General features: G+C 40.8%; 1 protein-coding gene and 1 pseudogene across 1 annotated transcript; both read right to left on the bottom strand.

Annotated features, from left to right (window-relative positions):
* Positions 1-5,149: 5,149 nt before the first annotated feature.
* On the bottom strand, positions 5,150-9,227 carry LOC120294345 (annotated as a pseudogene).
* Positions 9,228-10,880: 1,653 nt separating this feature from the next.
* LOC120294625 (phenylacetaldehyde reductase-like) lies at positions 10,881-14,186 on the bottom strand. The gene is made up of 6 exons (XM_039314930.1): positions 13,956-14,186; positions 13,087-13,256; positions 12,217-12,408; positions 11,788-11,950; positions 11,470-11,656; positions 10,881-11,252 (listed from the first exon to the last, which is right to left on the bottom strand). Exons 1-6 carry the CDS (start codon positions 14,080-14,082, stop codon positions 11,108-11,110), a joined length of 984 nt encoding a protein of 327 aa, XP_039170864.1. The 5' UTR covers positions 14,083-14,186; the 3' UTR covers positions 10,881-11,107.
* Between the last annotated feature and the right edge of the window lie 922 nt (positions 14,187-15,108).

Below are 15,108 nucleotides of genomic sequence, written 5' to 3'. Positions count from 1 at the left end.
ATTTTAGGGCTATATTAAATAAATTAATTAATATTCAAGATCATTTATGACATTTCTTTCCAAATAAACATTTATAAGGGGAAGACTTTAGGTCGTCTCTCTTGCTTTCACACGTCACTCTTGCTCCTCCTTTGTTGACGTATGAAAGGTCTTCCTCTTTTCCTACAAAAATGCATGAAACTGGACCACTCACCTAACAATCATCTCTCTCTCTCTCTCTGAACTCCTCTCTGAATCCTCTGAATGATGGCGAATCTCTTCTCTGGCTCGATCTCTCTTCTCGGTGCTCGTCCTTCTATGCATTACTAACTTCGCCGCCGCTGCCGCCACCACTTGTCTGCCCGATGACGAAGGTGAAACCCACCAATCTTTGTATTGCTTTCCTTGTTCCGCTCCTTGTTTCGCTCCTTGCTCATCCTCCTGTTTTTGGCTGGCGCCTTCACCAAGCTGTATTTGCTTGTGCTTCCTTTCTTTTACGGATAGAAAGATGTTCATGCATGCATTCAACCTCAAGTGCACGCAGGCAAATCTGACATTGTTTTGTGCTTCTTACGCATGATATATTGGGCGGTCTCTTTGCCTTGTTCGCCTCTTTTCTCTTCCAGTGGCTGCATTGAAAGAAATAGCAGAGACATTAGGGAAAAGCAACTGGGATTTCGATTTAGATCCATGTAGTAGAACAGGAGTATGGAGTGACCAACTACCGCTAGATGACACTACTAACGACGTCGCCTGCAACTGCTCTTCCACCTGCGACATCGACAACACCACCGCTTGCCATGTCACCAGCATGTATCTCTCTCTCTCTCTCAATAAATTGGAGAGAAGTATCTCTATTTCATGAATTTTACAATTTTTTTTTGTCTCACTAGAAGGTTAGCTGGCTAACGTGGCGAACACGGAGCCAATATTCTGTGCCATTTTAGCAAAAAGACCATTTTTAGATCAAAATGTTTTGAATACAAAAGAAAGTGAAAATTCATAAGATTAGAAAATTGAAATGAAATTCGGCCTACAAAAGCCACTGAATTCAAGGATTGCCATTGAAATTTACTCATGAAAGTAATCTGCACTGGCTAATAGTTATTCTTGTTTTTGAAATTCAAAATAATACAGATGAGATGAAATGTGAAGAGAAAGAATAGAAGAGGCGTCACCACTTCTATTTTTTATCATATCCTAGTTATATGATCAATTTCTTGTCAAACTTTCAATTGACAATGAATAATAGGGCAAGTTTTATTAAGTGTAATTGGCTAAAAGTGTTTTTGAACGGTAAGGAGATCTTTAAAATTTTTGATAAAACAATAAAGTTCCAATTTAAATTATGGTATTTACAAGCTGCTGCTCGATTTCGTACTAAAACATTAAATAATAGGTAAATATCATGTTGACATTATATGATCATTTATTGTATTAAAATTATTAATACAACAATAACAGTTGCTTGCCATTAAGTATGGTTATCCAAATCATGATAATTTGAATTTGTATTATTCACCGTATAACGATGTTTATTGTTAATTAGATGGATTAATGCTCGAATTGTTATATAATTATCATTTCAATGATGCTATGATTTATTTCATCAATTACTATTGAAAATAGAATAACATAATTGTTTTTTATATTGAAAACAAGTCACAGTAGAATAAAGCCTTCGTGTCATTGTGAAAACAGAGTTCTGAACGATCAGTCTCTTTCCGGCACTCTTCCGCGTCGACTCTTCAGATTGCCTTTCCTCGAGAACTTGTGAGCACTCTCCCTCCATTTTCGATCTTCTTCTTCTTCTTCTTCTTCTTCTTCTTCATCGTCGCCGTCGCCGTCGTCTGTCTCTGTAAACAGTGACGTCACCCGGAACTACCTGAACGGCACGATTCCTAAAGAATGGGGCTCTACGAAGTTGCGCAACATGTATGTGCCTCTCTCTCTCTCTCTCTCTCTCTCTCTCTCTCTCTCTCTCTATTGCGAGTGTATCTTCTACTGATTGGGGAAACGCGGGGTGCAGTTCTGTACTCGGAAACCGATTGACTGGTCCAATCCCGAAGGAGCTGGGAAACATATCCACACTAGAAGTTTTGTAAGTGACCCCTCATCCCGACGCTCGCGTTTGGCCTCTTCGCTGTTTTAAATTTGATTGATAGTTTCGAGATTTTAACATTCTCATTCTGCTCAGAGTCGTCGAGATCAATCAGCTCTCTGGACCTCTGCCTCCAGAGCTCGGGAACTTGTCCCGGTTACGTCGATTGTGAGTCTCTGGACGCAAATATCTGTATCTTTCATCCAGTTATTTATTCGCTGATGATTTTGTGTCTGGCGAGGGGAATTTATTAATTGGAGTGATCTGTTGAGAGATCAGCATTCAAGTTCTATTGACCAATGTGATACCATTGGGTTTTCTTGTTTCAGGTGCCTTTCGTCAAATAATTTCACTGGGGAGCTGCCTCCGAGATTTGCTGAATTGACGGCATTACAGGACCTGTTAGTTTCCAGATTCCATAATCTCTGCTAATATATCTAGATACTTCTATTCTTTTTTCTTTATATGAATCTTGTGGTTTAATGCACTGTAGGCGACTCAGTGATAATCAGTTCATGGAAAAGATACCTGATTTTATTCAGAACTTGACAAATCTCAGCAGACTGTAAGGCTTAATGCTTCTTCACCTTTTAAGTCGGTCTCTATAGATATACCCGCAAAATAATTCAATCTGTGAGTTGTCTTCTCAGGGCTATTCAAGGAAGTGGATTGCAAGGGCCAATTCCCTCTGAAATCACACTTTTGAAGAATTTGATTTACTTGTTAGTATGGAAGTTTGGCATTTTGATCTGATCTCTCCGTTCTTTGATATGGTATCCATCAAATAAAGTTCCCCATTTGATTTTGATATGCAGGAGCATAAGTGACCTCGAGGGACCTGAGTCCCCAGTTCCACATCTTAGCAGTACAAATATTCAGAGACTGTGAGAACAATGCTCCTACAAAGATAGTTCACTTTATGCAAAAAAGCCAAATCATCTTAGCAACGTGACAACATCAGTGCTTTTTTCTTGTAGGATTCTGAGGAGCTGCAATCTCACAGGAGAGCTACCTGGTTATCTAGCAGGAATGACACAGCTAAAAAATATTGTGAGTGGAAAACGGCTTTCTCCTTTTCCTATTCCAAGCAGAATAGATAATTTTACCCTTAATGACTGAAAATCTACTAGTTTATGGTTGACTATTGGCTGCAGTTATGAACCCATTTAAGATGGCTTGAAGGTCCCTTACTGACTTCAATGGTGTTTTGATCTTTTCTGTTGATATTGATGAATTGCGAATCGTGATGTGGCATTTAAGTGCCTGGTGATTGTGGGCCTCTGCTGTAGAATGTACAGTTTCTCGCAGAAGTATATGGACCTTGTCTCTCTTTGTTTTCACTTCTCCAGGAATAGAAACCACAAGAATTCTTACCTTGGTTGTGTTTCCCATTTTGTGTAATTTACTGACTTCAATGGAGGCTTCCAGTGCTTGATCATCTGGAAACTTTCCTTCTAGTGGCTTGCATTCTCGAGTCTCAGCCCCACAATTTCTAACTGGAGTTTCATGCTTGACTGTCGTATATTTGTCAGCCGTGACATTCTTTGTTTGAACGAGAGCATAGCTTCAAATGCATCTTTAAGCAAGTCAATTCTTCTTATTCATCTGGTCATCTTCGTAAGATTTTATAAATGCTACATTTAACGGCAGTTTTTTGCCATTCTGTCATCATCAGCCATCAATGCTTATTCTTTGTTGACATTTTGAATGACCGAATTTCTGTGGTTTTGTGCGGCTTTATCATATACTCCATTTCCTTTTCTTTAGATTTGACCAGGTTGTAATTTCTCCATTGATAATTATATTGGACTGCAGAATCATGCTTTCCCGTTTTTTGAAATCCTCATTTTCTTTTTATTTTATTGTTCTTTTTTTAATATTTTTATTTTATTATCCACTCAAGCTGATATTCTACCCTTTTAGCATCCTAGTATTTAGTCATCATCCCTTTATTCATGAATAAAATGTTATGAAGGAGATCTGGTCAATTTTTTATGATTAGCTTTAGTTTTGGTCCTATTTGATAAATGGAATCTCCTAATTTGAACTATAATATGTTGCATTCCATGGGATGCATATAATTTATTGCTGGAGTAGCATTTCTAGTTATATAAATTGAAATTTGCAAGTTGCAAATTTGATTTACAGCAGAATTTTTGTATATGTATGGCGTGTGACCAACTTGATGCACATGGATTTTATGCAATGAATGCCTCTGGAAAGGAATGTCTAATAGAAAGCATAGGCACCAGGCAGTTGACCTGTATGTTGAAACATCTGAACTGGACATGTAGGTTCATTGATGTTGTCTATGTTTGTACAATCCTCCAAAGTATACTCAAAGAGTGTCCAGTGGGAGTCTGTCAGAACTATCTCCTCACTATATTTTTCTCCTTTCCATTCAATTGTTTTGCAGGGACCTCAGCTTCAACAAACTGAGTGGCGAAATCCCTGATGACTTTAGCAACCTCGTAGACATAGATTTCATGTAAGTACTTTGATGCTGCACTTAGGCTTCTTTTTCATATATTAGATGAGAATCTAAAATCACAAGTTGTTCCAGTGGCCAAGCTGTAGGCAACTCTTACTGTAAAGTAGTTGAGCTGTCAATAGAACATAGACCGCGATAACACATCCAGTTTATATCCCTTAAAGTCCTCATGTCTTGAATGCTTATTATTTCACCATCCGAATTTTACAATGATTTGCGTTATGAATTTATGTTTGTTGTCGACTAATTATTTTGGTGGGACTCTAGTCTTGGAGCAGATGTGGATCGATGATATTCTGTTGCTTAAAGAGCACGATTCACAAGTTTCAATAGAGTTACTTGTTTATGCTGGAAGAGATGAACGGATCAGTGTTACTTATATATTTGACAGTTGTATGCGTATGTACTTAATGCATGTCCTGTGCGCCAGTTTTATGATGTATAGAAGATTAAAGATAGCAAAAGTCTGTAGGCTCTCTATTTGGTTCTTTCCATGGCAATGGCCATAGATTGTTTGGTGAGTGCAGTTCTCACGTGCTATCTTGAAGGTCTGCGGATAGGACCTTGATATCCTGTCCCTAGTCTTGAAAATGATGAGAAACTGTAGTCCTAAACTTCTTGACCCATCCAAAACTTGCATTTGGAAAAGTTGGTGCACCTGAGTTGGAATCACAAGCAGAATGGACATCAAATTAAAATACTCTTGGTTTGAAGGGATACGACAAAACTTTCAAAAAAAAAAAAAAAGTAGGCCGCATATAACAAGGATGGCTACTGTATGGTGAAAACACAAGGAGAAAATTGACAGCAATGAAGTGGGTGACGGTGCACCTCAATTCAATTGGTATCCTTTCTCCTTTCTCCCAAGGAAAAATCACAGAAGTAATCAAAATCAAACAAAGAAATGAGACGAGGACCTTACCAAAAAGGAGAAATACCGACAAAGCCCCAGCTGAATGGGTAAATTTGTACAATTATATAATCATCATATGTTAAGAAGATATTTTTATTTTTTTTTGGTCAGACATATGTTAAGAAGTTGAAAAAGTAAATATTCATATTTCCTCATCTCAAATAGTAATTTAGAATGGGTAAAACTGAATTAGGATGGTAAAGAAACAGAATAGTGGTGCGAGCTTCCTTGTTAGTTAGGGCAGAGAACTGTTTGTCAATGCAATCATGCATTATCGATGCAATGGAAACACGAAACTCTGTTATCTGGAGAATGGTAGCTACTGAATTACCATTTATCAAATTTCCGATCGCCGCAGCGCTGTGTTAAGTGTTGGCTGCAAAAGAGGACCAATCACCATAGCTGGGTTAATTGTAACCATGTCAATGCCCTTTTCTTTCACAAATTTCAGGCAGCGTCCTCAGCCAAAGTCTTGGAAAGCAAATACCACGCCTACAAGGGGCAAAAATTAGAGATATAATGCATTCATGACGGAAAAGAAAGCCACTTCAAAATTGATGCCGTTATGATAACCACTGAGATTGAGATGGAACAACTCCACCAACCAGCCAGCTAGTTTGTGTCAATAACAAGAAATACAAAATGGCAGAGATCACTTTGAGAGGAGTGGTTAACAGTGCATTTTTTTTAGATTTCACTCATGTTGATCATCTCAGCACCAGTAGATATAATACATGAGACAACAAGATTAAACTGGACAAGATGCATACATTGGTTTGCCTGCACAAGTCTGGATCAGAAAACCAACTTTCATCCACCACAACTTCAGGTGTCCGTGGTTGTCCATTGTATACAACTGCAGCGATAGATGATGTCAAGACCACACGCTGCACAGAAGGTGCTTTGGAACATGACTTCAGGACATTAAGAGTTCCTTCACAGCCGGATCAAGTAATTCTGCCTGAAATATGATAACAATTAATTTGCCAAAAGAGATAAAATAGATGAAATAATGAGAGAACAGATTGTGTCGCTACATGTCATAAAATCTTCAGTGCACACCTAGAACTTGAATTATAAATCCTACTTAAGTTTTTTCTCCTCGCCAATTCAAGGTTCCTCAGTGAGCAGCAGCCAGCATTTTGACATCCATAGTCTTAAAATATGAAAAGACAAGGGCATGGGATAAGGCAAGGCTACATATTTGACTTAACGAACAGCATTTGCCCCAATAAAAAAAAAAAAAAAAAAAAAAAATCTAGAGAAAACTTCCCAATGAAGACCTTTTACATGCTCATTTGGCCTGGATAGGAAAGAATTAATTAGCAAGGCACTCAGAAAATATGACATGTTTTAGTCATGTTAACCAATTACCTAACACGTCATTTAAATAAGAAATGGGGTGCTGAAGAATTCAATTAGCATCAGAAATGGAGACAGCTCCTTAGTAAATAATAATTCAAATATCTCTCAACTCTGTCTAACTTCACAAATTTCAATCTAGTACGCACTCAATAATCGTAGGATCTCCATTGATTCTGCATAGTTCTAGTAAGAGAACTAATTGTACGTAACATTGTAAGAAGTGCAAGCGTGAGGGAGGTCCCCATATAAATGATGGTTCTCTCCCAAAACACATGAACTGATAGAAGTTGACATGCTACTCTATGATCTTGCTCATCCATAAAAGAATCATATCAAAGTCGAGATAAATCCCTTCGTAAACAGGCTCTGTTATCATCAATTACCAAGTAAAAACGTAACAAAATAAATGAAAATTTGAATCTTTTAGAGTCTAAAGGGAAAAATTAGGTAAGTCCTCGAACTCACATGCTCTATTTCCTTGCCTGTAACTTATGCACATAAGGAAACATAATGAGATACACAACCAAATTATTATCGCGCCAAAAAAAGAAAATACATTAGCGGATACTAGAGTAAAGGTATAGAAGCCAATGGCCAAAAGATAAGCCGGTCAACTTAAAATCCCATATACAATTGATCCCGACCAATTTTCACAAACAATTTGCAAAGCTGTACATTAGAAGGTAATGAGATGTGCTTTGATGAGGATATCGGATTATGCAAATCAAAGAGCAGAAGAATACAGTCACTTCCACTACAGTTTCCAGGCACCCTTCATTCCCTTTCATAATTAAAAGGCAAAGCTATAGTATAACAAAACTAAATGGGGGTGACCAAATTAATGAACTTGGTTATGGTTAATTTTGAATAAATTCTGACTCTCTCAGGATAAGCATGACGCATGCTGTTTGGCTTCAATAAATAAAACGTGGCAAAAAAGGAATAATGGAAAATAGAAAAAAGAACTACTCTGCAATGACTAACGTATGAATTCTGGAATCAAACCTGAGGATCCTTGACATCATGATAAAAGGGAGAGGCAGTGTGAAAAACGCCTGCACAACCCTCAACAATAGGATCAAATGAACCCTCTTCCAGCAGGTTTGCTTTGAACAGTTGCAGTCTATCTTTCGCTCCATCAAGTCCAAGCAGGTGTTCAGTCTTTTTTGGATCATCTGTAGGAGAGACGAGCAATCACTGTAAATGAGTTGTTTGGAAATAAGGAAAAACCAGAATATTCAATGACCATAACTCTTCCACTAAACTGGAACAGCTCGAGTCAAACAACATCATGGCTCTTCAACAAAAGTTTGAATGAAGGCATTTTCATGAAAGTCGAAGATATCTGGTTTTTCCCCCAGAAACTAAATGATTTAAAGCATGGCACTGTAATAGAAATTTGGAAACCTCATGTAACAATACCGAGAAAACAAACCCAATATCTCGTAACTTTTAGAAGATTCCCGAACGTTCTCTTTCATTTTTCCTTGCCTACCAATGCAGGAACAAATTCGAATAGCCCCTGCGAGATCACTGTTGATCTAACCAAATCACAACCTTATTAAGTAATGTCTTCGGAGCTGGCAAAACAATCCTAACTAATGCACAACTACCCCAGTTCTGGAAGAATGACCTCAAATTCGGCATGTGCAGGCCAAAAGGGGAAGAAAAAAAAAAAAGGTTTATCCAGATTGATTATAGTTCTAACCACCACCATCTGGTAATCAATAATCTCACGAGATGACTCCTCTATACTCCAGAAATGCTCGAAAAAGAAGCAAAAGAAAACCTTTCTAAGAGGCACGCCGTCGGAAAAAGCACTACACCCCAGTTTCAGTTAAACCCCACTCAGCTGTTAAAACGTCGATTACCTCAAACCAATCCAGCCAAAACATAAGCTACTTCACTCGGCCACCAGTCCGAAACTGCATACGCACGAAACATTCATCTACGGCATAGGATTACGCGAGATGACGACGAAATAGAACGCGTCGCGCAGGACACAAGAGAATCAAAGACCATCGGAAGCAAAACCGGCCGATCGGGGACAACCACCGGCCAATCACTACCAAAAGGCACGCATCAGAGCAAGACTCGACTCCAACGAGAACGGAAACGAGAGGATGGAGAACAGACTCGGATCGCGGACGGTGGCCTTGACGGTGTAGCCGCGCTGGAGGAGGAGCTTGACGAGCCACGAGGCGATGTAACCGGACGCCCCGGTCACGCACACGACCTTCCCGGCACCGCCCGCCGCGCTCATTCTCGCCTTCGTCTCCTTCGTCCCTTCTTCTTCTTCTTCGTTTCGAGGAGGTGCCTCTTTCGCTCTGCTGCAGTTGCGACTGGCGAGCAACCGGGAGCGCTCTTCGTAGCGGAGTGCGCCTCGATATCCAATTTTTAAAACGCTGACGCCACGTCGACGCCACCCCACGTGGCGCCGTACCTGCCGTCGGATGCTAACGGAACGTCAAGGTATTATTTTTATAATTATAATGAGCATTTTTATATTGTTTTGAAAAGGAAGGTTTAGGTATCGGGGTGACGCGTCGGCTTACGGAATTGAAGAGGAGATTTACGTCATCAGTAAGGTAAATCATTTTGGAGTGGCCAAGCTAAACGCCTCCTCTCTTATGGCAGACACGCCACTTTTCGTCAATTCAGTGACTAAATAAAGAATAATCAATGGAGAGATGTCGTGGGCCAGCTGGTCTGTTGACCATTGACTCGAAAAAGAAGACAAAGACGTCGGATCATTTTGAATTGTATCTACACGGCCTTATCGTCACATAAAAAGCCAAAAAAAAAAAAAAAAAGAATGCTCGGCAAGTGAACTTGCATGAAATCACCGAAAAACAAAAGTAAAACCTATCAGAGCTTCTTCATATGAAAAAAAAAAAAACCAAAGGACTCACATCACCAAAATCTCGTACCAATATATTTGTGCCACATCGAGCCTTCCAAAGTCCAAGATTTACCAAAATTTAGGGGCAACTATGACACAATCATCCCAATTTTGGATAAATGTGGCACGAGTATACCGGTTCAAGTGTTTTTACTATAAAAGTCTAAGTTTTAAGCCGTTTAGTAACTATCTAAAATTTACGATTCGAAATAAAATTACATTTGGTATCGTGCTCATTGATTATGTTTCAAATCAATTTCTTTTAATTTTTAAATAATTTTTTTGCTTTTTTTTCCTTCTTTTTTTTTTTTTTCATTTTTCTTGCGGCCGATGACCTCATAGGAGCATTACCAGCTCTCATTGGCTAAGCCTCGCCGATGGCGAGGCCGACCTCACCGAGGCCGGGTGAGGCTTGCTTGGCCATTGGTGGGGCTAGGCGAGCCTCGGCAGGCTAGGCGAGGCCCACCTAGCCACCGACGAGGCTCACTCACTCGTCGAGGCTCGGCCTCACTAGATAGCGAGGCTAGCCTAGCCCCGTCGAGACCTCGGCCTCGCTAGATTGCGAGGCTCACCCAGCTCCAACGAGGCTCGGCCTTGCCGATGGCCAAGCGAGTCTCGCCAAGGCTAGGAGAGGCCTACGGCCACCGATGGGGCTTGGCGAAGCTTGTCCGGCCACCAATGAGCTTGCCGAACCAGGTTCTTTGACGACCGACGGCGACATAGCAACCGCGGATGGTGGTCGATGAAGAAAAAGAAAAGAAGAAGAAGAAGAGAAAATGGAAGAAAATGAGTTGGTTTTAATTCTTAGATTTGTTCTCAGAATCAACATTTTTTTTTTATTCTTGATTTTGTTTCAAATCTACTTCCGAGAAAAAAAAATAGAAATTTATTCCCAAAAATAAAATTTTATCAAACGCAATTCTGCTCCTAAACTAATCCTAGGAAAAAAAAATCAAAATCAGGCACTGTTTGAATGGTTACCAAACAATGCCTTAACTAATGAAATATATTTTCATTATTAATAAAAAATTTGTCTGAACATTTTCGTAAATGATGAAAATATTATTTATTTATTCATGCATAATATAAGCAATCATTTATTTTTCGCAAAATAAATACCCTTGGCATAGGACCTCATAAGAAGACTCTTGTTTATTGCTCATTCCATCTAATTCATATATTAGCAACATTCTTTTACCGTATTATCAAAAGGAGTAGAGATGATCAGGAAATTCCTCTGATTCCTCCCTTCACGATGTTCATATGCACCAAACACTTTCTAACATGAGAGAAGACAGCAAATAGGGCAGAACCTCCCGTTTGCATCTTTCCTAACTTGGGATGGAATATCTATTATCAGAATTTAACAAGTCCCTTCTCCTTCAGGCTTTCAACGGTTTCCTTCAAACTCTGCTCCAGAGGAATGTAGTCCAGCCCCAGGCTCCTCGCTTTGTCCTTGGACACCTGATAGCTCGGTGCAAAAGGCTTGTCATCGGTGCACCTGCGTGCAAAATATCAAGTCATTTTAGAGGAAAACTCGTCCACCTTCACCTGAATCATGGTATGATGATAGAATGAACTCAATGCTCAACGCACATTACGCACAAGACAATGTGAATGCTCAAGTGTTCGATGCTTGCATCTTGGAATAGTCAGACATTGGACAAGTGCATTTATACACGCGAAGCTAAACCAAAGGCCATAACTTAATTACTTACTTTTCGGGAAGCTGGAGAGAAGGGTAGAGCTCACGTAAAATCCTCACGATCTCAGAGTAGTGTGCGACTCTCTCAACTAAACAATATCTTCCGCTGGCTGACGGGTTCTCAAATGCCAATACATGAGCGTCTGCCACATCTTTGACGTTCACCAGTCGCGTACTTGCATTTGGAAAGGTTTGCGCTCCTGAGTTGAAATTGCACCGAATTTGAAGGAGAAATATTCTCTTGATTAGAAGGAAGGGATGTGATAAAGCTCAAAAGGTATTAAGATGACCTCTGTAATCTAGAAAAACTGCATGGTTACCACTGAATTACCATTTACCAAATTTGCAATCGCTGCAGCACTCGTGTTCAGTGTTGGCTGTAAAAGAGGACCAATCACCAAGCCTGGGTTGATTGTAACCATATTAATACCCTTTTCTTTCACGAATTTCCAGGCAGCATCCTCAGCTAAAGTCTTTGAGAGTGCATACCACATCTATTGGAAGAAAAAGAGAGGGAGATAAAGCACTCGTGATGAAACAGAAAGCCACTTCCAAATTGACGACATTATGATAACTTCTGAGTTGTGCCGAAATGGAATGGCAGGTTTTAGTTAATTACCAGAAAGATTCAACAGGAAAGATCACATCAAGGAGTGGTTAACCATGCAATGTTGACACTTACACTCACATTGATCATCTCAGCTCCAGTCCAATATAACACATGAGACAAGAAGAGTACTGAATTGGACAAGATGCTTACGTTTGTTTTCCTGCAGAACTCTGGATCAGAAAACCAGTTTTCATCAACTACAACATCAACTGTCAATGGTTGTCCAGTGAACGCAACTGCAACCATAGATGATGTTAAGACCACACGCTTGACAGATTGTGCTTTGGAACATGACTTCAGAACATTAAGAGTCCCCTTCAAGGCGGGATCAAGTAATTCTGCCTGAAATATGATGAGGATTCATAAGCCGAAAGAAATAAAATGGGTAAAAAGATGAGAGGTGAATTGCATCACTAATAGTTCCCTTCAGCTAATTTTATTTCTTATGGTTTTATCACTAACCAATTCAAGGCTTCTCATATTGAGGCACAATATTAACAAGACATAAAGAAAAAACAAGAGACAATATAGAAACTCAATGAACAGGCAGCATTTTGACATCCACAATCTTATACAAGGGCAAGCAACGATCCACCCAGCCACATACTTGATACTAATGAACATTATTTCTCCAGTAAAGAGAACAAGGAGAATTTTTGCATGGAAGAGCTTTAATATGTAGTTTGAAGCTGGTTCAGGAAACATCACATGCTTAGTCATGTTAACTGATTACCTAACACGTCATGCGAATCAGAATAAAGTTAGCTGAAAGCGAAATTATCATTCAACAACTTCTAACTCAATGAACTTTAAACGGGTACAGACTCAAATGCAACTAAAGTAAACAGGAATGACCAAGTTCGTGAATTTGGTTAATAGCAAATGATTCCCTACTCCCTCAGAATAAACATGAAGCATGTGTTTAGCCCACGATGAAGGAAATTGTAGCAATAAAGGGCTTAAGAAGAAAGGGGAAAAGGGCTCCTTTGCCAGGATAGGTATATGGTTCTAGAGCCAAACCTGCGGATCCCTGACATCGTGATAAAAGGGAGAGGCAGTGTGAAATACGCCTACACAGCCCTCGACAATAGGATCGAATGAACCCTCTTCCAGCAAGTCTGCCTTGAACAGCCGAAGTCTATCCTTGGCTCCATCCAGCGCAAGTAAATGTTCAACCTTCTTCGGATCATCTGTCGGGGAGACGCAGAGGATCATTACGAATGAGCTATTTGGAAATAAGGAAAGAGGTGAAATCCGAAAAACTATAGCTCATCCTCTAAACTGAAAATGGCTTAAATCAGACAACATCGCAACTCCATAACACAAATTCTCCAGAAACTAAACAATTTGGAGCGCAGTAGCGCTGTTATAGAAAGTTCAAACCTTGTACCAGGCGTTGGATCGATGATACTTTCAATCCCCTTCATCTGGCAATCAATGTCATTACCTCATGACTCCTTTATACACTAAGAAGTGGGAATTCTACCCAAAAAAAAAAAAAAATATCGAGAAATTTTTTCTAAAACGCACATCGTCGAAAAGGCAAGCTACAATGGCACAATTCTGAATCCCTGGGTCGATCAAACCCCGTTCAGTCGCCGAAACCTCGACCACTTCAAAACGATCCAGCTACAACAAAAGCTACTTGACCAGTCCGCCACCCCGTCCGGAACTCGAAACGCACGAAGCTTTCGTCTACTGCTACGTCAGAACCTCAGGCAACGATGACGACATAGACCGCCCCCCGCAACCCGTACACGAGGCGAGAGCGAATCACCGCGATCAGGACACAATCCCAGTCGATCGAGGACAAATTATCACCAAAACCGCCGTACGACAGAGAAGGGACCTCGGAGGAAAACGGAAACGAGGAGGGATCGAGAAAGTACTGGGATCGCGAACGGAGGCTTTGACGGTGTAGCCGCGCTGCAAGAGGAGCTTGACGAGCCACGAGGCGATGTAACCGGACGCGCCGGTCACGCACACGGCCGTCCCGTCGCCGATCGCCGCGCTCATTCTCGTCTTCTCCGATCCTCCTTCTTCTCCTTCGTCTTCGCTCGCTGCAGCTTCGCGAGGTTCCTTTCGGTGCTCTCTTGCTTTTCAATGGCGGAAGCGCGCTTCGACGTCCATTTCAAGCGCGGGCTCGCGCGAGCAAGATTCACGTGGTGTAGGGACGACACCGTTTGACTTTTCAAAATTGAGTTTTCAAGTGATTGAGAATCGGCAAATATTAGCACCGGATGCAAATTGGACTAAGTGTTGGGGGTAAGGATATACCATAAACATATAATCGAGAGGAGGCTGATGGAAAAAGCCCATTCTACTGGTGAGCTAGAAGTCGACGCAATGTCAATCGAATATGAAATATGTAATAAGAAAATATTGAGTAGGTCTATTTTGTCATGTAAGTTATGTGTCATCTCACTCATTAATCGTCACGTGTTCATAATGAGTTCATTTGTCGGATTTTTTTCTTTTGATCTCTCTCCTCCATTATGCTCTCTCTAAGCTCGAGTGTCTCCTTTCCCCGTCTGCTCCTGCCTCTCCTTCTCCCTCCACACTCTCCTTCACCTGCACGTCCCAGAGCTTCACTAAAAAGCTCCATGCCAACTCCACCGACCTCCACCAGCACGCGCATACCTCCACCACACGTACGATGCCTCCAATTCCTCCCTTTCCATTGTTGCCCTCAAGCCGCCGTCGCCTCTTGTCATTCCCTTCGACGGCCATCGAGGAGTTGTTCAACTTTGACACCATGTTCTCCGGCGTCAGCTTCGGATCCCTCTTGCTGAAAAAGCCTGTCTCGTCGTCTCCTCCTTCTAACCCGACCTCCGTACCTCCCACACCATCGCCGCCAATAGAGTCCCCGGCGCTGACTGAGCTGACCAGACCTAGCTGAACCACACCGACGGCGCCCATGTGATATCTTCCAAGAACTTGGCGAAATGTGGTCAAAAGTCAAAGCCCAAAACAATGTTTTATTGTTACCCTCGGCTAGGCCGTTGAGGAAGGCCTGTTTAGAGACAGCAAAAATAAAGGGAT

This window comes from Eucalyptus grandis, chromosome 6, assembly GCF_016545825.1.
Source record: "Eucalyptus grandis isolate ANBG69807.140 chromosome 6, ASM1654582v1, whole genome shotgun sequence".
NCBI lineage: Eukaryota > Viridiplantae > Streptophyta > Magnoliopsida > Myrtales > Myrtaceae > Eucalyptus > Eucalyptus grandis.
The sequence above is the reverse complement of the archived record's forward strand: the minus strand, read 5'-3'. Positions and strand labels throughout refer to the sequence as shown.

Bases quoted from the DNA above. Each gene is read 5' to 3' on its own strand.
- LOC120294625 (XM_039314930.1), bottom strand. From the start codon at position 14,082: ATGAGCGCGGCGATCGGCGACGGGACGGCCGTGTGCGTGACCGGCGCG. The intron at 13,257-13,955 runs GTACTTTCTCGA...TCTCCCCGACAG, and splicing joins AGCCTCCGTTCGCGATCCCA to ATGATCCGAAGAAGGTTGAA. The intron at 12,409-13,086 runs GTTTGGCTCTAG...ATCATATTTCAG, and splicing joins ACGATGTCAGGGATCCGCAG to GCAGAATTACTTGATCCCGC.